General features: G+C 41.0%; 1 protein-coding gene across 6 annotated transcripts in view; it reads left to right on the top strand.

The window, feature by feature from the left end:
* The window catches only part of LOC132366073 (uncharacterized), a 92,919-nt gene that overhangs the window by 2,766 nt on the left and 63,800 nt on the right, over positions 1-26,353 (top strand). For 5 of the 6 annotated variants that reach the window (XR_009503351.1, XR_009503350.1, XM_059923416.1 and 2 more), the window contains one exon: positions 3,498-3,583. The exons of the other annotated variant lie outside the window; for it this stretch is intronic. Coding sequence is in view for 3 of the 5 variants with exons in the window: in XM_059923416.1 (XP_059779399.1) it covers positions 3,498-3,583 (86 nt within the window). In the remaining 2 variants the exon portion in view is untranslated. The remainder of the gene's footprint in view (positions 1-3,497; positions 3,584-26,353) is intronic. 6 annotated transcript variants of the gene reach the window in all.

The following is a 26,353-nucleotide window of genomic DNA, read 5'->3' as shown; positions in this document are numbered from 1 at the left end:
ACTTGATTAATTTACATTTTTCTTCATAAAGCTATGCTAATTATGATGTACTGTTTTGCTTGTCAAATGATTTTCAGTTTTACATATTTAGAATTTGTTCCAGTGACATTTAGAATGGCACATCTCAAAGTGTTTGAAATGCAAGTTCTCAGGTCCCACCACAGACGTACTGAACTCTGGAGATGCGACCCAATAGCAAGCTTTCCTGGTGTTTCTGATGCACAGGAAAATTTGAGGACCACTGCTTTGAATAGCAAAGTTAAGCTGAATTGGTTCATTCTTTTCAACATCAGGAAACGATGATCCTTTTCTTCAGGACATTTCTCCAATCTTTTGCCAATCATTAGAAGTGATACTTTGTTCCAGGAGTGTCAAACATGGTAGCGTCAATCTTAATTGTTTTGATATGCAATGTGGAGATAAATGCTGTTGCCCAGTTTGTGTTCAATGGGGAAAAGTGCTATAATTGAAAGTAAGCCCTGCCACATGTGCAGGAGGGACGTTTTTGCTGAATGTCAAATTCTGACACACATGCCACTATTTGTCACCCCCAATTTAGGACTCACATTCTCTGTAACAGAAGTTGTGGGAGCCTTGGACAAATGAACACCTATTTTTATCTCAAAAAATGCTAATCCAGTTCTTTCTCTGTTGTACCTGGCTTCCTATCTTCCTCAGCTTTTTTTTTCCCTCTAGTTTTTAAATCACATGTGACCTTTGTAGAATACCTTTCCTCATTCAGTGGCATTCCCTATTAGATGTCCCTCTCCCAATATGAAGACACGATTTTCTTCTTTCCTCTCCTTTTTCTGATCTATTTACACATTTATTGCATTTTTAGTAGGCCAGGTATTGGGGATACAAAGATTAATAGGATATAATCTGTCCCTGAAGATCCTATGCAGGATCTTTTACATATAATCCTTCTTTCTTATATTTATTTCTTGATTTTTTTTCTACAAACTTGTGTTATTTTTTCTCATGTTCCTTGTGAATCTTTGTTTCCTCTTTTCATTAGGGCCAGCTGTCCCCAACCTTTTTGGCACCAGGGACCAGTTTCGTGGAAGATAGTTTTTCCACAGACAGGGCGGGGGGGGGGGGGATGGGGGATGGTTCAGGCGGTAATGCGAGTGATGGGGAGGGATGGGGAGGGATGGGCAGCTGCAGATGAAGCTTTGCTCGCTCACCCACCACTCACCTCCTGCTGTGCGGCCCAATTCCTAACAGGCCGTGGACCGGTACTGGTCCGTGGCCCGGGAGTTGGGGACCCCTGATTAGGGCATTCTAAGTTGAGTTCCAAGACATATTATGATGGGAAGAAATAATTTCACTGATGTTCATATCTTTTGATCACTTATGTTGATGTAATTTAACTATCATTTAAGTCTCAACTGTCTAAGACAAACTAAGATCCTAAAAGAAAAAAAAAAAAAAAGGTGGGATTTTTAGGCAAATAATTACCACATAGTCAGCCTATGTGCAAAAGTGCACTTATAGAAAATTCTCTCAAGTTCTCACTTAGAATATTTGGCTATTATTTTAGCTATACCGTAATTTCTGCAGTTATCCACTTATCCAGCCCCCAGCAGGTTAGAAACAATGAATCACGAGGCAGGAGAAGGAAACACTGTTGATATAGGCACAGTGAGAGCAGCAATCACCATTAGAATATTGAAAAAATGGAAGAACTTAAATGCACAGTAGTCTGAGGCAATTAGTTAAATTGAACAACCCTATATAGTCCACTGAGAATATGATAAACATAGCCCACAGGTCTCTACCATCTGAGAATTTCTAACCTGGTATTCTGAAGGGCATTGACAGCAGGGATATACAACCCATTTTTAGAACCTTATAAACTCTTTTACATATGAACAGGTTAGGTTCCCAAAGCTCCTTGTTCATAAGTCCCAATATTCACAAATCCAGGGTAAACTCTCCTAGGCCAGAAATGTATTTCCACCAAACAGAAAAGTGAGCTTTTTTTCCCCCCCCCCCTTTTTCCTTTTTTTTTTCTGGCTGTGCCACACAGCTTGCAGGATCTTAGTTCCCTGACCAGGGATTGAACCCAGGCCCCCAGCTGTGGAAGCTTAGAGTCCTAACCACTGGACTGCCACTTTTGGGAATTCCCAAAAGTGAGCTTCTGTGAAGCTTTAGAACCAAGCTTACACTTCTCTTTTTTTTTTGCTGATATAAGATGTAAAGTGATGCTTCTCAAAATTTAATGTGCCTATGGATCACCTGAGGATCTTGTTAAAATGCAAATTCTGATTTGGTAGGTTGGGGAAGGCCTGAGATTCTGAAACTCCGGCCAGCTCACAGGTGGTGCTGCTGCTTCTGGTCCTGGACCACACTTTGAGCAGCAAGGTTCCAAAGGGCATCTTTTCATTTACATTTGAAAGTCCACTGAGGAAAGGAATGCCCCTCTTTGCAATCCAAAGGGAACGTCTTAGTAGCTATAGTGTATTCCCCCCATTCCTGTTGATGAGGTACAGATTAAAATGGGTCTGGAATTTCCCTGGCTTTCTACAGCAGCAGTACTTTCTTAGGCCTTTAAGATACTGAAACACCTCCTAATGGGTTAATGGGTGCCCGATGTTGACACTGATCATCTTACCACCCGTTCAACAATGTTTCCATTTTGCCAATTACTTTTCCTCTTGCTGGTTATTGTTTGTTGTAGAAAGATGGTGTGTTAGCTCAGGATAACAAAATACCATAGCCTGGGTAGCTTAAACAACAGAAATTTATTTTCTCACAGTTCTGGAAGCTGGAAGTCTGAGATCAGGGTGCCAGCACGGTCAGGTTCTGGTGAGAGCCCTCTTCCTGGCTTGCAGACCTCCACCTTCTCATTGTGTTCTCACACGGTGAGGGGAGAGCTATCTCTCTGGTGTCTCTTCTGTTGTTTTTTTTAATTTTTATTCATTATTTATTGTTGGCTGTGTTGGGTCTTCATTGCTGCGCGCGGTCTTTTCTCTAGTTGCGGCGGGCAGAGGCTACTCTTCGTTGTGGTGCGTGGGCTTCTCATTGCGGTGGCTTCTCTTGTTGCAGAGCACGGGCTCTAGGCAGGCGGGCTTCAGTAGCTGTGGCTCACGGGCTCAGTAGTTGTGGCTCGCAGGCTCTAGAGCGCAGGCCGCGGCTTAGTGCTCCGCGTCGTGTGGGATCTTCCTGGACCAGGGATCGAACCCATGTCCCCCACGTTGGCAGGCAGATTCTCAATCACTGCGCCACCAGGGACTTCCCTTCTTCTTACAGGGGCACCAGTTCTATCAGATCACGGTTCCACCCTTCTGACCTCATTTAACCTTAATCACCTCCTCAAAGACCCTGTTTCCATTACAGGCACGTGAGGGATGGTGGTGGTTAGGGCTTCAACATCTGAATGTAGAAGCAACACAGTTCAGAACCAGAGGGGGCCTTTAGGTGATCCCTATGCTCCTCTTCTTCGGCTGCAACACACTGTTTACTTATCCAGCAAAAATGCTCTTATTTTCCAGCTCTGCTATGACATGAAAGGACTGGGAAGCTCTACCCTAGATGAAAATTACTTTGTACAATCTTTAGTGCCATCTGCTGGAAGCAGGTAAAGTTGATATACTGTTGCTCTGTATTTTAAAAAAAAAAAGACTGATTTTTTTTTAATGAAACTTTGTAAGTTAAAATATCATAAGAAGGAGTGTTTCTGTTTTACAGAAGATTAAGTTAATTTATCTGTTACTACTTGAAAGGATAAACTTCAATTACGTGAAAAAAGTCAATTGTGTGAAACACAATTCCCTATTCAAAAAATGCCAGATTAAAAACATGTCGAAGATACCAATTCATTTAGAGAGACATACTTTTAAAAAACACTATGACGGCAAGATGTCTAAAAAGCTTGCCATATAAAAAATGTCCAGGAATTTGGGGGGTTTGGACTAGAGAAGACAAGACTAGGCAAAATGATGAACTTCCTAAAATATTTGAAAGCTTTCTTCTGAAGAGTGGTAAGTCTGTTGCTTCAGATGTCAGAACAAGGACAAATGAGTTGACTTTTGATACATGAAATACTTTCAAGCACAAATCCTGGGAATCCTGGAGAAGGTATCCCCACACTGGGAGGGAGGTTTAGCTACTTTCTCCTAATTCCAGATTCCATAGCCTGTCATTCTATTTGTCATTTGGATTTCATTTACTTTGATATTTTCAGTAATTAAAAAACTTTTATTAATATGCTTAAAGTCTTCAAAGGCATATCCAACTCTAATTCCAGTAAAATTTAAATCTCTGTCATGGGCTAAATTGCATCCCCTCATAATTCATATGTTGAAGTTCTAACCCCTGATAACTCAGAATGTGACTGTATTTGGAGATAGGACCTTTAAAGAGGTAATTAAGGTAAAATGAGGTCATATGAATGGGCCCGAATCCAATCTGGCTGGTGTCCTTATAAGAAGAGGAAAGATCATGTGAGGACACACAGAGAGAGGATACTATCTGCAAACCAAGGAGAGAGGCCTCAAAAGAAACCCACCCTGCTGAAACCTTGATCTTGGACATCTAGTTTCCAGAACTATGAGAAAATTAATTTTTACTGTTTTAAGTTACCCAGTCTGTGGTATTATGTCATGGCAGCCCTAGTAAACTAAACAATGTCCTTCCTGTGAGGTCCTTCCTTTCCTCTATATTATATTCAGGTATCGAAGTAGAGTTTCTTTACTTTCTTGGTTCACAGACTCTTTCAAAAAGGTGGGTTTTTTTTCTTATAATAGCCTTCTTCTTCACTAATGAAAAGTAGAAATCGAGTAGATTCCTATGCACAGTTGCTGTGTAATAGACTAAAATAGTCCTTATCACATGCTAGCAAGCATATAATATTATAGGGCTTAAGCTACAGGAAACTTGGTACAAGAGAGAGTTATTTTAAACAAGAATTTCTCCCATGAAATTTTCTCCTTTTAAATATAACAAGGTAGGGAATGTAGGCAAACATTCAGGAAAAGAGAAATACACATTCTAGGGGATGCCACATGCTTCTTACCAAGAAGAGAAGAATAATCAGGGGACCTCCAGCTGTCCTCTGGGTGTGGCTGGTGCACAGGGACACTGGAACCCATGGCTTCTCACTTTTACATCATGTGGGAAGAAGGTAGTGAACAGAGTGGAAGCAAAGTCCCTCTGAGGGACTGGGGGATCAAAAGAGCAGTAGGAGATTTTAGCTATCATGAGTAAGGAACTTCGGAGAGAGGAAATATATATAGAGGTATTGTAGGAAGCTTTCCTTTCTGCTTTTTTCAGTGAAAGGCCTCTGTATTACATCTCTAAGGAAACTTATAATAATAAAGATCTTTATTATTTATCAAAACTAGTGCCATTATCTTCTAATGAGACTCCCCACAGACACTGGATCACATGGTACCCAGTTGTAGATTGAACAAGCTTAATCCAAAAAGGATCTCTAGGCCTAGCTGTTCTTATTTCCTGAGATTTAGGATATATGAGTAAAGTGGGGATTTCCTGTCTAGTTTCCAAGACAAAAAATGTTCTTATTTTGTTTTCCATGAAATTCCAGTGGAGCTATAAGTTGCATAACTGAAGCATATAATCCATATACTTTCTCCATAACTAAGAGCTGGGGAGCCAGCGGTTCTGAGATCTATTAGTTTCTCCCCCCTCATCTGAAGTTTGGAAAATATGTGCTTTGAGACACACTCTGAGCTGAGGTGGCATTTCTTCTGTGTGCGTGTGTGTGTATTATGTTGTTGTATTCAGCCTACCAGGCTAAAGAAACCAAAAATCGTAACGGCTGCAAATACATGAGTTCCTGAGTTCTTTGTAGACATAAAATATGTAAATTTTGATAGTTAACCTGCACACATAAACCATAGGCACAGTCATAATTCTGTTGCAAGAATTCTGTTGCATTTATCATGAGGCAAAAATGATAAGAACACTATACAAATCACTATGGTTAATAAGTCACATGTTCACTTTCAAAATAAGGTAGAAATTGGAGGCAAAAATAATAATTGTTGCTATTGTTTGAGCACCTACCAAGAACCAGGCATTGTTTTAGGTTCATTAAAATATTATTTCCACAAAATAGTAGACATTTAAAAAATAATTCTAAGGTTGAGAAATATGAAACTCAAAATGATTAAGAAACTCCCCCCAAGCTCACAATTATCCCAATAATTCAGTGAGTGGGATGAGACATGGGGGAAGTCATAGAGGAAGAAGGGATGGTTGCCTGAAAGACCAGGATCCAAATGCAAAAGTAGCCGACGCAGTTTCCAGCAGCTGATGAGGTCTGTTAAGAGGATGTTCTCTCATGTGCCTTAGTTGGGTGAGGAAAAAGCATAGGAGATTTCAAGAATATAGAGGAAGGCCACTTTCTACTCCTCCCCCAGCCAAGCACTTCAATGAGCAGATTACTGAGAACTTAAAAAATATATCTTAGCAAACTTTACCCAAGCAGTGATGTTCAGTACCATTTTGTTTCATTGAAAAAAATCACCAGAAAATGTAATCTAGTTAGAGTACTAAAAACACTGTCAGTAACATATCTTTCTAAAAGTTTTCTTTTTAATTAGGCTTTTTAAAAAGCCCAATATCTAAGGCTCTAAAATGCAACAACCCTCCTCCATTTAACAATTAGGTTTAAAAAAGAGAGAAAGCAACGTCCCCCCAGCCCTTTGTCTTGATTAATTTTCTCCTTTGTGGTTTAAGCTGTTGGTGGGCTTCCATTGCCATCTGGTGGACAATGTGTAGGTGTGCCTAGAGAGACGTGATTAATAAGAACAGTTTTGTGTTTCGTGCAGTTGATCTGAAAGGAACGCACAGAAATAAAAAAACTAGATGGATAAAAAATGGTTTATTTCTTGGTAGAAAGGGGAACAATTTTTAGGTGTTGGATTACAAATTAGGATGATACGGAACCAAAGTAATTAAAATATTCTTTAATTTTGCTAGACTCCTTCAACTCCACACTCCATAGTATAAAACACTTCATAAACAATTCCAACACCGTGGACCAACTTAAATAAAGATGTTTATCCAGCGATCTCATTTGAAAGGACAGGAAATTCTGTACCTACATCCATTTCTATTTCTACAACCTCACTTCTCCTACACCTAAAATTTCTGATAATTGTTTTATTTCTTTTAGTTTAAAAATGCAGATAATCCTTACAGGTGTAACACATCTGTAAAGGGCTAGGGCAGAGATGTGGTTGGGGAATGTGTGTAGCAGAGGAAAAACAATGGGTCGTGCTAGTCCTGGAGCAGTTCCAGCTCTGCCTTTACACAACACATGGTCAGATTTCACTTGGTGGTAGGTTGGCCCTGGGACCCTTTCTGGTCAATGAGTTATGAGTTAAGATTTTAAAAGTCCATATGATTTTAAGAAAGTAGTTAACAGTTGACATGAGGCAGCAGAGTTGATGATCAAATCCATAAAATTCAGTGGGGTTTTTTTTTTTTTTGGTTAATTTCCTTTGTCATTTTTCCATTAGTAAAACAAATGAAACATTAAATATACAGCTTGCTCAACGTCATCCTCTCCTATAATAAATATAGGACAAGTGGTATGAGATGTGATAAACTATAATGAAAATAATTTTTTTCATACTTACGAGAACATATTTAGCTACATAAAAAGATGCTGCCTTTCAAAGTGGTCAGTTTGGATAATGATATGCTGCTAGATGCAGAACACACTAGAAATCATAAGCCTCCATTGTCCCCAGCCCCAGTGCCTTCACCTGCAGGCCAGCCTTCACCAATTGGTCAGACATAACTGAGCAAGATGGGAGCTGCCGAAGGAGCTGCTGAAAGAGCCTCTGCCCCATAAGTGGCCGTATCTGATGTGAGTAGGGATGAGATCTAGGCCCTTCGTGTCCACCGAGTCACATCAAACCTGACCCTACACTACCTACATTGGATTGCTGACTATTAAATCTAGGGCCAACCCTATAGTTGTTTAGGATCCTTCCTCCCCCCGAGACATGGTTTCCTCCTCTTAAACTCTGACCTGGGTGGGTTGTGTAGTGGATAATGTAGTAGGTTCTTTCTGTCTAGTTCTTTAGTTTCCTATCCTTCCTAACCTCTATCCCCTGCTGATCCATTGCTGCAGTTACAGGGATAACTCTTAGCCAGGCTTTTGCTGCAAGACCCTACAGTTGAGTGGACCAGGAGTAGGCACTTGACACACACTGGGTAAATCAGAGTCCCTTCACTCTCAGTGTGGGGCTGGATGAAATAATTCAACCTCAGTTTGGAACCTCTCTTGAATGGAGGATCTGTAAATTCTGGAGCTGTAGGAGGCCATTGCCAACCTTAGGGAAAGGTTTTTGTTTTTTGTTTTTTTTGGCCTCGTGGCTTGTGGGATCTTAGTTTCCCTCCTGGGGATCCAACCCTCCGGGGATCCAACCCTCACCCCCTGCACTGGAAGCTCGGAGTCCTAACAACCGGACCTCCAGGGAAGGAATTCCCAGGAATGCTTTTCAACAGCATTTCCCTCCCTTGCCTCGTGATTCCACCATTGTTATCAGGAAAGAAAAAAAAGGAAGAAAAGGATGAAGGAATGAATGAAAGGCCACTGTGAACGGGAGGATGGAAGCAGAGGATGTGCAGGAGGGTAGGGACAGAGAATGCTCTTGCCCGCAATGAAGGGCCTGATTCCAGCTCACTCCAGAGTTTCCACAGCAGTCCTACTCCTAATAGGAAGAAACTCCCCCCCTTTCCATTTAAGCTAATTTGCTTCTTGTAGTCAAATGAGTGTAAAACAGTACTCCCCCAGGTTCTTGCATGCCTCCTGATAAAGTTATAAAAGGAAATGTCTTCAGACACAGTTCAAAAGCCAATCCGGAAACAGTCTTACTGTAGTTTAATCACTTTATGAGTTTGGTGACATTTTATACAGCAAATATTTAGAAAATGCTTACTCTGTGCAATACACTGCTTGTCAATCATAGTAGTAGGAGCTAATGGTTTCTTGGGGAGAGGAAATAACATACAAAAATAATAATAGGTAATAAGTGCCTTGACGGAAGTATAACAAAAGTGATTTGGGACAGAGAAAAGAGCAATTTATTAAGATTAAAAAAAAATTTATCAAATGCTGAAATGCTAACAATGCACTGAGAAGCATGTTATGATCTGGAGATACGGCGAGGAATAAAACATAATCTCATAGTTTAAGGAGCTTAAATTTTATCACAAGGATAAGTGCAAATGCATTTAGCAACCAAAGGCGCACATAACCATGTGTTTAAGGGGCAGATTTGAGAAGGCACCCAGAAGAGGAGATATCTAAATTGATATTGAAAGGTATAAATGTTAAGTAGGATTATATGAAGATGGGTTAGAAGAAAAAACCTCATAGAGGAAACTTGCAAATACAAAAAGCTGGTGTTGAGACAGTTCTCTTAGCAGCATCAGACATTGACTCTCAGATTCTGTTACCTCCCACTTTTCTGTTTTTCCTCTTACCTGTCTGACTCCTTTTTATTTTATTTTTTTGAGATATCGTTGATGCACAATATCATATAAGTTAGAGGTGTACAACATAGTGTTTCACAATTTTTAAAGGTTATACTCCATTTATAGTTATTATAAAATATTGGCTACATTCATGTGTTGTACAATATCCTTGTAGCTTATTTATTTTATACATAGTAGTTTGTATAATCCCATAGTAGTTTGTATAATCCCAGTTTAATCCCATACCCCTCTCTTGCCCTTCCCCTCTTCCCTCTCCCCATTGGAAACCACTAGTTTGTTCTCTGTACCTGAGTCTATTTCCTTTTTGTTATATTTACGAGTTTATTGTATTTTTTTGGATTCCACATATAAGTGATATCATAGAGTATTTGTCTTTCTCTGTCTGACTTATTTCACTTAGCATAATGCCCTCCATAATACCTTTTCCTCTTACCTGTCTGGCTCCTTCTCAGTCTTCTTGGTCCTGAGTTCCTTTCCCTTCTCTTTCCTCACTCCCTTGCTAGGAGCATTTTGACTAACAAGTCCACATCTTGAGACCTGAGCTGTGGTCAGTGAGTCCTGTTGACCAGCTGAGGTCTGTGCCCTCCATCAAGTTCTCTGTCACCCGGTGGTGGGGCTGCTGTGGCTCATGTCCTGTAGTAGTTCCGTTGCCACCAGAAAGTTGAAGGTTCCTGTGACAGCCACACATCTCCTTGGAGGTATGCATCTCAACCTTGGTGTGGGAGTCCTCTAAATTTTGAATTTTCCTTCCTTAATCACTTTCCATTAACATTAAAGGTGGTAGCTGCTATCTGCAGGTACCATTTCTGTACCTCTTAGAATCCTCTTTTATCTCCTTTAGTAGCTCACTACATTTTACTACTTTACAGTCGTTTATACTAAACTTTTCCGTTTAAATAACTGATATGGTTTTTGTCTCCTGATTGGACCTTGGATGTTAGAATGCGGCAGATCAGGGGTCCCCAACCCCCGGGCCATGGACCAGTACTGGGCTGTGGAACCAGGCCTCACAGCAGGAGATGAGCGGCGGGCCAGTGAGCAAAGCTTCCTCTGTATTTACAGCCGCTCCCCATTGCTCGCATTACCGCCTGAGCTCCACCTCCTGTCAGATCAGCGGTGGCATTAGATTCTTATAAGAGTGCGAACCCTACTGTGAACTGCACATGCAAGGGATCTAGGTTGTGCATTCCTTATGATAATCTAATGCCTGATGATCTGATGAGGAGCTGAGTCAGTGATGCTAGCGTGCTGGGGAGCGGCTGCAAATACAGATTATCATAACAGAGAGGGTTGACTGCACAGAGACCATAATAAGTCAATCGCTTTCAGACTCATATTAAAACCTTATCAGGGGCTTCCCTGGTGGCGCAGTGGTTGAGAATCTGCCTGCCAATGCGGGGGACACGGGTTCGAGCCCTGGTCTGGGAAGATCCATGAGCCACAGTTACTGAGCCTGCGCGTCTGGAGCCTGTGCTCCGCAACAAGAGAGGCTGCAATGGTGAGAGGCCCACACACCGCGATGAAGAGTGGCCCCCGCTTGCCACAGCTGGAGAAAGCCCTCGCACAGAAATGAAGACCCAACACAGCCATAAATAAATAAATTTTTAAAATAAATAAATAAATAAAAAAGAAACAGGCAAATCTTAAAAAAAAAAAAAAAACTTATCAGTGGGAACTTCCCTGGGGGTGCAGTGGTTAACAATCCACCTGCCAATGCAAGGGACATGGGTTCGATCCCTGGGAAGATCCCACATGCCGCAGAGCAACTAAACCCATACACCACAACTACTGAGCCTGCACTCTAGAGCCCACATGCCACAACTACCGAGACTGCGTGCCACAACTACTGAAGCCTGTGTGCCTAGGGCCCGTGATCCTCAACAAGAGAAGACCCTGCAATGAGAAGCCCTCATACTGCAATGAAGAGTAGCCCCCGCTCTCTGCAACTAGAGAAAGCCCGTGAGCAGCAATGAAGACCCAACATAGCCATAAATAAATAAATAAATAAATTTATTTAAAAAAATACAAAACCCATCAGTGACTGGAGCTTCAAGATGGCGGAGAGTAAGACGTGGAGATCGCCTTCCTCCCCACAAATACATCAAAAATACATCTACATGAGGTACAGCTACTACAGAACATGTCCTGAACGCTGGCAGAAGACCTCAGACTTCCCAAAAGGCAAGAAACTCCCCACGTACCTGGGTAGGGCAAAAGAAAAAAGAAAAAACAGAGACAAAAGAATAGGGATGGGACCTGCACCTCTGGGAGGAAGCTGTGAAGGAGGAAAAGTTTCCACACACTAGGAAGCCCCTTCACTGGTGGAAACAGCAGGTGGGTGGTGGGGAAGCTTTGGAGCCACAGAGGAGAGTGCAGCAACAGGGGTGCGGAGGGCAAAGCGGAGAGATTCCTGCACAGAGGATTGGTGCCGAGCAGCACTCACCAGCCTGACGGGCTTGTCTGCTCACCTGCTAGGGCGGGTGGAGCCTGGGAGCTGAGGCTTGGGCTTCGGAGTTCATGTCCCAGGGAGAGGACTGGGGTTGGATGCATGAACACAGCCTGAAGGGGGCTAGTGCACCACAGCTAGCCAGGAGGGAGTCTGGGAACAAGTCTGGAACTTCCTAAGAGGCAAGAGACCATTGTTTTGGGGTGCACGAGGAGAGGGGATTCAAAGTACCGTCTAAATGAGCTCCAGAGACAGGCGTGAGCCGCGGCTATCAGCGCGGACCCCAGAGACGGGCATGAAATGCTAAGGCTGCTGCTACAGCCATGAAGAAGCCTGTGCACAAGCACAGGTCACTATCCACACTTCCCCTCCTGGGAGCCTGTGCAGCCTGCCACTGCCAGGGTCCCGTGATCCAGGGACAACTTCTGCGGGAGAATACACGTCATATCTCAGGCTGTTGCAACATCACGCTGGCCTCTGTCGCTGCAGGCTCACCCTGCATCCCGTACCCCTCCCTCCCCCCGCCTGAGTGAGCCAGAGTCACCTAATCAGCTGCTACTTTAACCCCATCCTGTCTGGGCAGGGAACAGATGCCCTCAGGCGACCTACACACAGAGGCGGGGCCAAATCCAAAGCTGAACCCCAGGAGCTGTTCGAACAAAGAAGAGAAAGGGAAATCTCTCCCAGCACCCTCAGGAGCAGCAGATTAAATATCCACAAGCAACTTGATGTACCTGCATCTGTGGAATACCTGAATAGACTATGAATCATCCCAAAATTGAGGTGGTGGACTTTGGGAGCAACTGTAGACTTGGGGTTTGCTTTCTGCATCTAATTTGTTTCTGGTTGTATGTTTATCTTAGTTTAGAATTTAGAGCTTGGTAGATTTATTTATTGATTTAGTTGCTCTCTTCCTTTTCTTTTTTTATATATATTTTTCCTTTTTCTCCTTTTGTGAGTGTGTATGTGTATGCTTGTTTGTGTGATTTTGTCTGTACAGCTTTGCTTTTACCATTTGTCCAGTGGTCTGTCTGTCCGTTTTTTCTGTTTGTTTTTTAGTATAGTTTTTAGCGCTTGTTATCATTGGTGGATTTGTTTTTTGGTTTGGTTGCTCTCTTCTTTCTTTCTTTCCCTCCCTTTTCTTCTGAGCCGTGTGGCTGACAGGGCCTTGGTGCTCTGGCTGGGTGTCAGGCCTGAGCCTCTGACGCAGGACATCCGAGTGCAGGACATTGGTCCACCAGAGACCTCCCAGCCCCATGAAATATCAAACAGAAAAAGCTCTCTCAGAGATCTCCATCTCAACGCAAAGACCCAGCTCCACTCAACAATCAGCAAGCTACAGTGCTGGACACCCTATGCCAAACAACTAGCAAGACAGGAACACAACCCATTAGCAGAGAGGCTGCCTAAAATCATAGTAAATTCACAGACACCCCAAAACACACCACCGGATGTGGTCCTGCTCACCAGAAAGACAAGATCGAGCTCATCCACCAGAACACAGACACCAGTCCCCTCCATGAGGAAGCCTACACAACCCACTGAACCAACCTCACCCACTGTGGGCAGACACCAAAAACAACGAGAACTACGAGCCTGCAGCTTGGGAAAAGGAGACCCCAAACACGGTAAGTTAAACAAAATGAGAAGACAGAGAAATATGCAGCAGATGAAGGAGCAAGGTAAAAACCCACGAGACCAAACAAATGAAGAGAAAATAGACAGTCTACCTGAAAAAAAATTCAGAATAATGATAGTAAAGATGATCCAAAATCTTAGAAATAGAATGGAGAAAATTCAAGAAACGTTTAACAAACACCTAGAAGAAAAACAGCAAACAAACAATGATGAATGACACAATAAATGAAATTAAAAATTCTCTAGAAGGAATCAATAGCAGAATAACTGAGGCAAAAGAATGGATAAGTGACCTGGAAGATAAAACAGTGGAAGTAACTACCGCAGAGCAAAATAAAGAGAAAGGAATGAAAATAATTGACGACAGTCTCACAGACCTCTGGAACAACAGTGAACACACCAACATTTGAATTATAGGGGTCCCAGAAGAAGAAGAGAAAAGAAAAGGGACTGAGAAAATATTTGAAGAGATTATAGTTGAAAAATTCCCTAACATGAGAAAGGAAATAGTTAATCAAGTCCAGGAAGCACAGAGAGTCCCATACATGATATATCCAAGGAGAAACACGCCAAGACACATATTAATCAAACTATCAAAAATTAAATACAAAGAAAAAATATTAAAATCAGCAAGGGAAAAACAACATACAAGGGAATCCCCATAAGGTTAACAGCTGATCTTTCAGCAGAAACTCTGCAAGCCAGAAGGGAGTGTGAGGACATATTTAAAGTGATGAAAGGGAAAAAACAACAACCAATATTACTCTACCCAGCAAGGATCTCATTCACATTCAACGGAGAAATTAAAACCTTTACAGACAAGCAAAAGCTAAGAGAATTCAGCACCACCAAACCAGCTTTACAACAAATGCTAAAGGAACTTCTCTAGGCAGGAAACACAAGAGAAGGAAAAGACCTACAAAAACAAACCCCAAACAATTAAGAAAACGGTAATAGGAACACACATATTGATAACTACCTTAAATGTAAATGGATTAAATGCTCCAACCAAAAGACATAGACTGGCTGAATGGATACAAAAACAAGACCCATATATATGCTGTCTACGAGAGGCCCACTTCAGACCTAGGGACACAGACTGAAAGTGAGGGGATGAAAAAGATATTCCATGCAAATGGAAATCAAAAGAAAGCTGGAGTAGCAATTCTCATATCAGACAAAATACGCTTTAAAATGAAGACTATTACAAGAGACAAGGACACTACATAATGATCAAGGGACCAATCCAAGAAGAAGATATAGCAACTGTAAATAATTATGCACCCAACATAGGAGCACCTCAATACATAAGGCAAATGCTAACAGCCATAAAAGGAGAAATCAACAGTGATACAATAATAGTAGGGGACTTTAAACCCCCACTTTCACCAATGGACAGATCATCCAAAATGAAAATAAATAAGGAAACACAAGCTTTAAATGACACATTAAACAAGATGGACTTAATTGATAGTTACAGGACATTCCATTCAAAAACAACAGAATATACTTTCTTCGCATGTGCTCATGGAACATCCTCCAGGATAGATCATATCTTGGGTCACAAATCAAACCTTGGTAAATTTAAGAAAATTGAAATTGTATCAACTATCTTTTCCGACCACAATGCTATGCCACTAGATATCAATTACAGGAAAAAATCTGTAAAAAATACAAACACATGGAGACTAAACAATACACTACTAAATAACCAAGAGATCACTGAAGAAATCAAAGGGGCAATAAAAAAATGCCTAGAAACAAATGACAATGAAAACACGATGACTCAAAACCTATGGGATGCAGCAAAGGCAGTTCTAAGAGGGAAGTTTCTAGCAATACAATCCTACCTCAAGAAACAACAAACATCTCAAATAAACAACCTAACCTTACACCTAAAGAAATTAGAGAAAGAAGAACAGAAAACCCCAAAGTTAGCAGAAGGAAAGAAATCATAAATATCAGATCAGAAATAAATGAAAAAGAAATGAAGGAAACAATAGCAAAGATCAATAAAACTGAAAGCTGGTTCTTTGAGACGATAAACAAAATTGATAAACCACTAGCCAGACTCATCAAAAAATAAAAGGGAGAAGACTCAAATCAATAAAATTAGAAATGAAAAACGAGAAGTAACAACTGACACTGCAGAAATACAAAGGATCATGAGAGATTACTACAAGCAACTATATGCCAACAAAATGGACAACCTGGAAGAAATGGACACATTCTTAGAAAAGCACAACCTCCCGAGACTGAACCAGGAAGAAATAGAGAATATAAACAGACCAGTCACAAGCACTGAAATTGAAACTGTGATTAAAAATCTTCCAACAAACAAAAGTCCAGGACCAGATGGCTTCACAGGCACATTCTATCAAACATTTAGAGAAGAGCTAACACCTATCCTTCTCAAACTCTTCCAAAATATAGCAGAGGGAGGAACACTCCCAAACTAATTCTATGCGGCCACTATCACCCTGATACCAAAACCAGATAAAGATGTCACAAAAAAAGAAAACTGCAGACCAATATCACTGATGAACATAGATGCAAAAATCCTCAACAAAATACTAGCAAACAGAATTGAACAGAACATTAAAAGGATCATATACTGTGATCAAGTGGGGTTTATCCCAGGAATGCAAGGATTCTTCAATATATGCAAATCAGTCAGTGTGATAAACCATATTAGCAAACTGAAGGAGAAAAACCATATGATCATCTCAATAGATGCAGAAAAAGCTTTTGACAAAATTCAACACCCATTTATGATAAAAACTCCCCAGAAAGTAGGCATAGAGGGAACTTACCTCAACATAATAAAGGCCATATATGACAAACCCATGGCCAACATCGTTCCCAATGGTGAAAAACGGAAACCATTTCCACTAAGATCAGGAACAAGACAAGGTTGCCCACTCTCACCACTATTATTCAACATAGTTTTGGAAGTTTTAGCCACAGCAATCAGAGAAGAAAAAAATAAAAGGAATCCGAATTGGCAAGGAAGAAGTAAAACTGTCACTGTTTGCAGATGACATGATACTATACATAGAGAATTCCAAAGATGCTACCACAAAACTACTACAGCTAATTAATGAATTTAGTATAGTAGCAGGATATAAAATTAATGCACAGAAATCTCTTGCGTTCCTATACTCTAATGATGAAAAATCTGAAAGAGAAATTAAGGAAACACTCCCATTTACCATTGCAACAAAAAGAATAAAATACCTAGGAATAAACCTACCTAAGGAGACAAAAGATCTGTATGCAGAAAACTATAAGACACTGATGAAAGAAATTAAAGATGATACAAACAGATGGAGAGATATACCATGTTCTTGGATTGGAAGAATCAACATCGTGAAAATGGCTATCCTACCCAAAGCAATCTACTGATTCAATGCAATCCCTATCAAACTACCAATGGCATTTTTCACAGAACTAGAACAAAGAATTTCACAATTTGTATGGAAACACAAAAGACCCCGAATAGCCAAAGCAATCTTGAGAAAGAAAAATGGAGCTGGAGGAATGAGGCTCCCTGACTTCAGACTATACTACAAAGCTACAGTAATCAAGACAGTATGGTACTGGCACAAAAACAGAAATATAGATCAATGGAACAGGATAGAAAGCCCAGAGATAAACCCATACACATATGGTTACATTATCTTTGGTAAAGAAGGCAAGCATATACAATGGAGAAAAGACAGCCTCTTCAATAAGTGGTGCTGGGAAAACTGGACAGGTACGTGCAAAAGAATGAAATTAGAACACTCCCTAACACCATACACAAAAATAAACTCAAAATGGATTAAAGACCTAAATGTAAGGCCAGACACTATAAAACTCTTAGAGGAAAACGTAGGCAGAATATTCTATGACATACATCACAGCAAGATCCTTTTTGATCCACCTTCTAGAGAAATGGAAATAAAAACAAAAAGAAACAAATGGGACCTAATGAAACTTAAAGGCTTTTGCACAGCAAAGGAAACCATAAATAAGATGAAAAGACAACCCTCAGAATGGGAGAAAATATTTGCAAATGAAGCAACTGACAAAGGATTAATCTCCAAAATATACAAGCAGCTCATGCAGCTCAATATCAAAAAGACAAACAACCCAATCCAAAAATAGGCAGAAGACCTAAATAAACATTTCTCCAAAGAAGATATACAGATTGTCAACAAACACATGAAAGGATGCTCAACATCACTAATCATTAGAGAAATGCAAATCAAAACTACAATAAGGTATCACCTCACACTGGTCAGAATGGCCATCATCAAAAAATCTACCAACAATAAATTCTGGAATGGGTGTGGAGAAAAGGGAACCCTCTTGCACTGTTGGTGGGAATGTAAATTGATACAGTCACTATGGAGAACAGTATGGAGGTTCCTTAAAAAACTAAAAATAGAACTACCATATGACCCAGCAATCCCACTACTGGGCCTATACCCTGAGAAAACCATAATTCAAAAAGAGTCATGTACCACACTGTTCATTGCAGCTCTATTTACAACAGCCAGGACATGGAAGCAACCTAAATGTCCATCGACAGATGAATGGATAAAGAAGATGTGGCACATATATACAATGGAATATTAATCAGCCATAAAAAGCAACAAAATTGAGTTATTTCTAGTGAGGTGAATGGACCTAGAGACTGTCATACAGAGTGAAGTAAGTCAGAAAGAGAAAAACAAATACCTTATGCTAACACATATATATGGAATCTAAAAAAAAAAAAGGTTCTGAAGAACCTAGGGGCAGGACAGGAATAAAGATGCTGATGTAGAGATTGGACTTGAGGACATGGGGACGGGGAAGGGTAAGCTGGGACGAAGTGAGAGAGTGGCTTGGACATATATATAGTACCAAATGTAAAATAGATAGCTAGTGGGAAGCAGCCGCACAGCACAGGGAGATCAGCTCGGTTCTTTGTGACCACCTAGAGGAGTGGGATAGGGAGGGTGGGAGGGAGATGCTACAGGGAGGAGATATATATGTTTATGTATAGCTGATTCACTTTGTTATACAGCAGAAACTAACACACCATTGTAAAACAATTATACTGCAATAAAGATGTTAAAAAAAAAACAAAAAACCCTGTCAGTGATTGTCAAGTGACAATTAAGCTGCATCTGGTGGCAGGCTTTATATTGGCAAGTGAGTTGATGTACTTCAATTGTAGAGCTGCATCTGGTGGCAGACTTTAAGTCAGAATCCGACACTTATTTCAGTCTATTCATGGCCCGCCCGTTATTTTGTTTACCACCTCTGTCCATGCCTCTTTCCCACACTGTGCACTTGTCTCAGTCACAGTTTTGGTAAGCGCACAAGCTAACCCTAGCCAAAATGAGTAAAAAACAAATGTCTCTGGAGAGCTTCTTTGAAAAGGGGAAAGACCCAATGATGAGACAGCAGAAGACTCTAAGACTGCCCACAAAAAGAAAGCTGCATTTAAAAGAAAATACCAAGAGTCCTACTTAAACTACAGGTTCATTGCAACAGGTGATTTACATTCTCCAAGCCCACTTTGTTTAATATGTGGTTACTGGCTATCCAAGGAAGTCATGAAACCTTCAAAACTGCTCACTTATCTCAGCTTTCAAGAGTTTGAGCATTACTTCCCAACCACAAAAGACCCCTGAACTGGGAAGGAATGGATCCGTGACCCATTTGTGAATAAGCCAGGTGAATTGACTTTGTCCATGCTAGAAGAGGATCAACTGCTTGAGATCGCAAATGACAGTGGCCTTAAAAGTATGTTTGAGACAACTTCAAATCTCCATATGTTCTGGATCAAAGTCAAGGTGGAATATCCTGAGATTGCCACAAAAGCACGGAAAAGCCTGCTTGCATTTCCAACATCCTGTCTTTGTGAAGCAGGGTTTTCTGCAGTGACAGGGACCAAAACGAGATCACGGAGTAGACTGGACATAAGCAACACACTTCGGGTGTCACTGTCCCCATCACCCCCAGATGGGACCATCTAGTTGCAGCAAAACAAGCTCAGGGCTCCCACTGATTCTGCATTATGGTGAATTGTATAATTATTTCATTATATATTACAGTGTAATAGTAATAGAAATAAAGTGCACAATAAATGTAATGCGCTTGAATCATCCTGAAACCATCCCCCCTCCACCCTGCCCACCCCTCACTCCCACCCCTCTCCGTGGAAAAATTGTCTTCCACGAAACCGGTCCCTGGTGCCAAAAAGGTTGGGGACTGCTGAGGCAGAGGGAGTAGTTGGGAATGATTGCAAATAGCACAAACCACAACATAAAAGAACTAAATGATTTGACTTCCTGAAAGTTAAAGACTTCTATTCTTTGATAGACATCATTTAAAAAGTGAAATGGCAATTCAGTCAAATAGTGAATATTTGTAATATGTACATCTGAGAAGGGATATAAACAGAATATATAAAGTATCTCAAAAATAAGAAGATTGTATTAGTTAGTTAGAGCTGCCATAAAAAAATAGCACAGCCTTTGTGGCTCAAACAATAGAAATTTATTTTCCCACAGTTCTAGAGACAAGAAGTCCAAGATCAAGAGGTTGGCAAGTTCGGTGTCTTCTGAGGCCTCTCTCTTCGGCTTGTGGACGGCTGCCTTCTCTCTGTGTCCTCACAAGGTCTTTTCTCTGTGAGTGCATGTCTGTGTCCAGATCTCTTCTTATAAAGACCATTGCAGATCCTATGGTCAGAGCATTCTCTACTGCAATAGTCCCTTTCCTCCAGTCACAATGATCCTTTTAAATAAGGTCTCTTCTTACCTATGTCTAGATTTGTTTTTGTTTGACATTTCCTTCCGGCCTACTATGTGTTCAGCAGTGGGCGAATCTGGTAGGAATTAAGCAAGTAAGTAGCCAATTACAAGCTAGTAATGAAAGTATTATGCAGGGCCTGTTACATAATTTTTGGGACCCAGTGCAAAATGAAAATGCAGGATGCCTTGTTCAAAAGAGTAAGGGCAAAGGGCTGTTAAAGGTATGAAAATATGTTTTCCCTTTTCTTCCATGGTCTCTTTCAACTTGTTCTGGTGTCTTTTATTTTTTATTTAATGTCATTTTAAATAAAGAAAAAGTTGAAAATTTAGTTATGAGCATGAATTTTACCTTTCCTCTTTATATTGTGGAATACCAGTTTAAATGAAACTATAAGAGCATTAAACTTCTGGAATCACCAAAATTACACGATTCGTGCTTCTTAGCTGGTACATGCACATGCAGTTTTTAAAAACTTATTTGTTTAATTTTTTTGGCCTCGTTGGGTCTTTGTTGCTGTGCGCAGGCTTTCTATAGTTGCGGCGAGCAGGGGCTACTCTTTGTGGCGGTGCACAGGCTTCTCATTGCAGTGTCTTCTCATTACGGAGCACGGGCTCTAGGCGCGTGGGCTTCAGTAGTTGTGAGGTGCGGGCTCAGTAGTTGTGGCTCGCAGGCTCTAGAGCACAGGCTCAGTAGTTGTGGCACACGGACTTAGTTGCCCCGTGGCATATGGGATCTTCCTGGACCAGGGCTCGAACCCATGTCCCCTGCATTGGCAGGCAGATTCTTAATCACTGCGCCACCAGGGAAGCCCTGCATTTTGTTTTTGGTATTGACAGAAGAGCAGAAACGCTGCACAAAACTAACTCTCTTATTTCTCACACTTTTTTTCACTTATTTATACATGCACATCCTACCAATGTGCTCTACAATAATTTAGCTTCCTGATGAATAAGGAGGGACCAAAAGGAAAAGGAACTGTGGGTTCCCCTATATTTCCCTCTCCTTCTATGTCATCCTTTTCAGTGGAAGTGGTTGGCTATTACCAGGAAATTCTGTAAATAAGAAAAGACAGGGTAGGGTTCTTTGGTTGTTCGTGTTTTTTAGAATACCACTGCCTTCTTTCTGCATTCTGCATTCAAAGCAAGTTCTTATTTGAATGAAGTGTAGCTTCTTGGGACTGTTGGTGCCTCACCCCACCCAATCATAGACCAATCGCAGACCTGACATGCTTACCTCCTACCGGCCATGAGTCTCGCTGAAACTCCTGCTCCTCCATCATCAGCAACACCCTAGGGCCAGCTACCTTCTTTTATCATTTGGACTGTGCACTACTGAAATAATCTACGGACTAGGCTGTCTGCATCCATTCTTGTTCCTATAATCCATTGTACACACTGCAGCCAGAGTGATCTTCTTAACACCAAATTTGACATTATCGCTGTCCTCACAAAAACCCTTTAACGCTTTGAGAATAAAGACAAATATGACCTATAGACTCCTGCAAATTTTGCTCTTATGTTTTCTCCAGTTTCAGTTTGCAACATGCTCCTTGAGTGCCCTCCATTCCTGAACACGGGCCTTGCAGCTCTTTGATCACTCCATTTCTTCTGACCTTTTCCTGGAGAACTCTTTCTCACCTCCATCCCAGCCTCACCTAATTAAACTCCAGTCATCCTTCACATTGAAATTCAAATATCGCTTCCTCAAGGAAGCTATCTCTCACCTCTGTCAAGTTCAAATCTTCTAATCATTCTCTCATAGGACCAGATACCTCTCCTTTGCTGCACTCATACAGTTGCAATTTTATATTTATTTTTGTGGTTATTTGATTGTTATCTATCTTTCTAGCATATAAATAAAGGAAAGAGAAGAAACCCCTTCCCTACATATCTTTTTTTGTTTTCATAACACATTGTAGGCGGTGATTGATCAGTTACCAGAATAATGAGATTACCAGAATAAAGTGTCTTCCACATAGCCCACTTCTGTTTTGTTTACTATTATTCCCCCTACCCACCCATGCCCTGAAGCTTTCCTCAAGCGTACTGAGGAGCTTAACAACTAATCATTGAATGATTGATAGCAAAGTTGACCAGACTTTAGCTTTTAAATTCCAAAGAATTGCTGATTTCAAGAAGTGCCTAAGAAGTTTTGCAAATAAACATATTGTCCTGCTGTCTGAATGCTCCCTCCTTTTCCTTTGTCTTGCAATTTTACCTTAGTCTCTTTCAAAATCTCAGTAGCAGAATGGATATGATCCTCTGGTCCTTTGAGGTGAGAAGGCTGAAGGAGTCACATTATCTTGCTTTCCTGTTCTTCTCAGCTTCTCTCTCTACATGTCCGCTCACCTAAGGGCCCCTTCCTTTTCTGTTTGTCACTGATACAGTCCTTGCTAATATCCCCTCCTCCTTTTCTTTTTTGATCAGTCTCAGTAGCGTTTCCAACATCTGTTATGGTTTAGAGGGGACTCTTGTCTGAAAATAGAAGTTCTTTCCAGGCCATGATATAAATTTCAGGTAAAAGCAAATGAATGAATATATAACAAGAAACAACATTTCACAAGGAAGTCGCCCTGGAAGTGGGCTGTTGTAGTAAAAAGAGGTCAGTGCCTGTTACTTAGTCCCCATGGCCTGATCACCCCTGCCCAGTCAGAACTCTCCATCACGTCGTGCGGTTGGCTGTTCCATCTTCAGCAGACTGTGTGGATTACAGTACGTATACTGGCACTTGTTATACAGCAAGTGCAAACAGCTGGGCTTCTTGCTGTTCATCCAGTGCCAAGATATTATTCCTCATAAGACTTTTAAACTGCTTTTGCAGTTAGTAACATCAGTGACTGGGAAATCAAACATTTTATCTAGTGGTTTGTTAACTTAGCGCTATTTTCCAGATGTTTTCTAGAGCTGTTCCTCAGATGTTGATTTGTGGTGGCGTTGATATTTTCTATCTATAGGCTTTTATTATTTTTGAGCAGTGATATTTAATTTCATTAGGGGAAATGTCTTTTCCAAACTCTTTGTTTCTGATGACACACAGTTATTTTGTGCCTCGTGTTAATCTCACAAACTACAGGACTTGGCCTGATTATAGACAGGACTAGACAATAGAAGCTTTAGAAGAACTGCTGCACCAGACTTTCACTGCTATCGAGGCTACCAGATACATAATAGATTATAGGCCCAGGGAATTTTAGGGCCAGGGAGATTATTTACTCAGATCTTCCCTTTATTCACAAAACATAGCTAGATTTCATAGATGCTAAATGGTTTTACTGTGGGCCACACAACTAGTTGTTAGTAAAATCAGAACTAGAACCCAGGTCTTCTAGGTACAGAGGAGAGGAAACCTTTTTTCTATGCTTTTCACCTGGAGGCATATGTGTAAATTTGCTTGTCCCTTTCAGCGGCCCAAGGATGCATTCGTTGGCAAAGAAGTCTCTCCACAGCATTTTGAAAAGACAGGACAAATTCTTGCTGCCAGTCTGCAGGAACCATTATTCTTCCCCAGTGAGCACCCCTGAGTGACCCCATTGCCAGCCTGCTTTTCTTACAGGCTGGCATCGAGGTATCACACAGACGCAATGACTCCCGTGCAAAGCTATTTTGCCAAGAACGGTTCCTATTTCTCTACTCTCCAATTTGTCCTTTCTCCCCACAAGCTCTCCCCTACCGCACAAACCCACCAAGGACCTCTGAAAGCTTTATGATCATCTGTTTCTCCATCCATCGTGAGAGGAAGAGGAGAAGGAATCAAGTTCAGGATGCCATGAGGCAGAAAAGTTTTGAGAGTTTGACAGTAGTTTATAAGTAATGCAGCGTAGATGTTGCCGACAATGGGAAGTATATATGTGAAACACCATCATTAAAAAATGTCTTCTTTGAAAATGAAGGATGACAGCATACAGTCCAAACCCCCAAAAGCTTAACAGAAATTCTCATAAAACTTTAGGTAGGCTTACATTCTATGACGTAAGTTTTAAACTCTGGATCTGGGCCGAAAACATCACCTGCTTTAGGTCTTCAAATAGACACGTAAGAGCTACAGAAAAATACAACTGACCAGCAAAACACTTTAAGATTTGGTTGTAATCTATAGACTGTCAACTTGGGGGTAACTGGTAAAGTAATTTGCTGTCTTTTTTGGTCTGTTTTAATTCATGATATTTCTCTGCATCTAGCTTTACAGGAGACATTGAAACAGCTGCTGCATTGTAAACCCACAAAGTGAAATAAGCAGTGTCCAGTGAATAACAACAAGGCCCCAGAATTGCTCCTCTAACAACCCTGCTTATTTCCTTTACTGGAATCCTTCCTTGTGCGCTCAACGATGATTCATACATACATCGAGGGCAGTGGGACTTGGGATTCAAAGGCACAATCAGGCAAAACAAAGGAGGCCATAACTTGCTGTTGGGAGTTGGACCAGATGAGTCAACGATAGCAAAGAAGGCCTGGAATATGAGCTTCAAAATCTAAGTCAAAACTCACCCCAAAGAGAATAGACCTGAAGGATCTTATTGGATTCTATTAGCTCTTTTACTGTTTGTCATCCTTTCAGCCTGTACGTATTTAGATTTGTCCTGTAATGGCCACCAATCCAGAACACATTTATGGTCAGTAGACTATGGCTGTCCAGTCTGGCATCACGTTTAAGGCGCTGCTCTCCCCTGGCAGCCAGCCAGACGCCGCTGCTCTTCTGTACAAGGACCTCCTATCCACGTGTCTGACTCACAAGCTCCACCCCCTCCACAGGGCTTTCTCTCGCCTCTTGGCTTTCAATGTTGTTGCCTCCCTGGGGTTTGTGTCCTCACCCTACTCTTTCAGCTCAGTGCTTAATACAGCCTCTCTTGGGGGTTGAGTTTGTTTTCCCTCCAGCCACATTTTCTTCTTTCTCCTTTGTCTTGAAGCATTCACAGACCATTGCAGGGTAAGAATGTCCTTCCCTGCTTGGCTTCACCCTTGAGATTTACCAAACCATATCCTGCCCTTGGAGACAGACTCATTCCACTGAGGTCCAGATATGTTTCAGAAGTAGTGGTAGTGATTAGTGTATTTTCAAAGAAGCTTTCTATTCAAGTTGGTTGACAGTTTGACTATGGAAAGGGAGAGTGAGAGGGTGGGTAAACCTCACCTGTTCATATTATTCAGCTATTCAAAAAAAAAGTATTCCTCGAGTGTTTCAAATGAATTTAATTTGATGATATTAACATGCATTTATATTAAAACATTCTGTATTCATTGGACTATTCAATCAATAGTTCATTTACCTATTAAACTCTTAGCTCCTTAAGAGCACAGACCAAATTTTCATCTCTCTTATTTCCCTTCCTGAATAACCACCGAATTTTTTTTTTTTTTTTTTTGCCACATTCCGCAGCATGTGGGATCTTAGTCCCTCGACCAGGGATCGATCCCATGCCCCTGCAGTGGAAGTGCAGAGTCTTTACCACTGGACTGCTAGGGAAGTCCCCCACTTAAGTTTTTAAGTGACTGAACTGACAGATCCACCAAACCAAGGCCTGCATGTCAGGAAGTGTGAGCTGTAGATTTGTGTACAGATGTCACCACCCGTTTGGAGGACAGTTCCTGTGGATTGTGGACCTGGGAAATCACACTGCGTGGGCATTGTTCCCTCCACCTCCCCACTCAGCCCCAAAACGTTGACATTTTTATTCAGGTGAAATTCCATTAAAACAAATATCAAGTAATGACTTTATCAAGAGGACCAAAACTGGGACCTTTATTTTTATTTTTTAAAAATTTATTTTTTCAAAGTATATTTGATTTACAATGTGTTAATTTTTTTTCCATTATGTTTTTTTTTTTTTAAAAGCGATCTTTCTCAGTTTCTTCCCAAGAGTTACCACTTTTTTTTTTTTTAATTAATAGCTACTTTATTTATTTATTTAGCTGTGTTGGGTCTTTGTTTCGTGCGAGGGCTTTCTCTAGTTGCGGCAAGCAGGGGCCACTCTTCATCACGGTGCGCGGGCCTCTC

This window comes from Balaenoptera ricei, chromosome 5 (assembly GCF_028023285.1).
Source record: "Balaenoptera ricei isolate mBalRic1 chromosome 5, mBalRic1.hap2, whole genome shotgun sequence".
NCBI classification, from domain to species: Eukaryota; Metazoa; Chordata; class Mammalia; order Artiodactyla; family Balaenopteridae; genus Balaenoptera; species Balaenoptera ricei.
Note: the sequence above shows the minus strand (reverse complement) of the source record. Positions and strands in the feature narration are given on the sequence as shown.